At 52.1% G+C, this 1308-nt stretch overlaps 1 protein-coding gene across 1 annotated transcript; it reads right to left on the bottom strand.

Moving 5' to 3' along the window:
- Positions 1-470: 470 nt before the first annotated feature.
- L969DRAFT_80706 (uncharacterized protein) lies at positions 471-1308 on the bottom strand (the record flags this gene model as incomplete). The annotated part of the gene is made up of 4 exons (XM_014709182.1): positions 1071-1308; positions 779-1019; positions 552-752; positions 471-504 (listed from the first exon to the last, which is right to left on the bottom strand). The coding sequence occupies exons 1-4, from the start codon at positions 1243-1245 to the stop codon at positions 471-473; spliced, it is 651 nt and encodes a 216-aa protein (XP_014564668.1). The 5' UTR covers positions 1246-1308.

Genomic DNA, 1308 nt, shown 5'->3' with positions numbered 1-1308 from the left:
GCGAGTATCGTGGGCAGCGCTCTCGAAAACATCTCTCAATCGCCTTGAATCAGTGTTCAGGGTATAAGGAGCGACCTTGGATGTTCCTGAGAGGGTTGTAGAGACTACGTGGCAACTGCTGTACCTTTCGAAAGGGTGACAAGAAGTGGTAACCAGGAGTATGGAGCGACGAACGCATGGCGCCATGGATCTTGCAATGCATCCATGGCTCCGTTGAAGAAGATGGGACGAGGCGTCGATTGGCTGCAAGACGAATGACAATGCAGTCGAGATCGCATTGCGGGTTGGAGGAGTGACGATGGATCAGTTGATCTTCCAGACATTACCAGAATGCGGACCGTCAGCATACATGAATCCATGAGCACTGTGACCATCGACACCAAGTGCTGCTGAGACGCATGCATCTAGCTCCTCTTGTACAGGCATTTGCGGCCTGTTATGGAACGACATCGTGCCAGAGCAGGCGCATGTCAAGAGTAGTACGGCACTGAGGTGATCGTTGCGCTGCGAGCCGGAAATCAGTTCTGTGGATCTCAAGACTTGATACTAACGGTGTGCTCGTTTGGACGCAATCCTCAAAGGAGAACCAAGCCTGCGGAGGGCGGTTGAGGATCTCGTAGCAAGACTGGCCAAATTTGGATTTGCCAGTAATATGACAAAGACCTGAAAATCCTTGCAGACCCTCATGATCTATGACGCCTTGACCCGTGTGAGGATTGAGGTAGAAGCCAACGTTGAGGGCAACATCACAGCTGCGCGGATGTTCAGTCGGGATGACATACCATTCACAAAGAAAATGACTTGCCATCCTGCTACTTTGCTTCCATCGAATTCGACAGTGAAATCCCAGAGTGGCACCGAGTAATAATCTGGAGAGGGCGGATGCTCCTTGCGGTTGTCCTTGTCGTAAGTGATGTCTCTACAGGCACCCCTGACGCAGGTAGGCTCTTCATTCTTATCGATCGGTACCTTCCAAGACACATCCGTGGACACCCATGTGCGCACCTCATGCTTGAAGACTACAGCTCCTGATCAGATCGACTGCGGTATGCTCGAGGGATGGCACGGACTGTTGTACTTGTTGCCGACGACGCTGCAGAAGCCAACGTTGGCCCAGTGCAAGTTAAAAACATAGCCCAAAGGGGTCGCTCGTTCGTTCAAGCTTGTTGCGGTCTCATTGACGACTGGCGAAGCTGAGGTCACGATTGCGAGTGCGAGTATCGTGGGCAGCGCTCTCGAAAACATCTCTCAATCGCCTTGAATCAGTGTTCAGGGTATAAGGAGCGACCTTGGATGTTCCTGAGAGGG

Source organism: Mixia osmundae, assembly GCF_000708205.1.
Source record: "Mixia osmundae IAM 14324 unplaced genomic scaffold scaffold_27, whole genome shotgun sequence".
Lineage (NCBI taxonomy): Eukaryota > Fungi > Basidiomycota > Mixiomycetes > Mixiales > Mixiaceae > Mixia > Mixia osmundae.
Note: the sequence above shows the minus strand (reverse complement) of the source record. Positions and strands in the feature narration are given on the sequence as shown.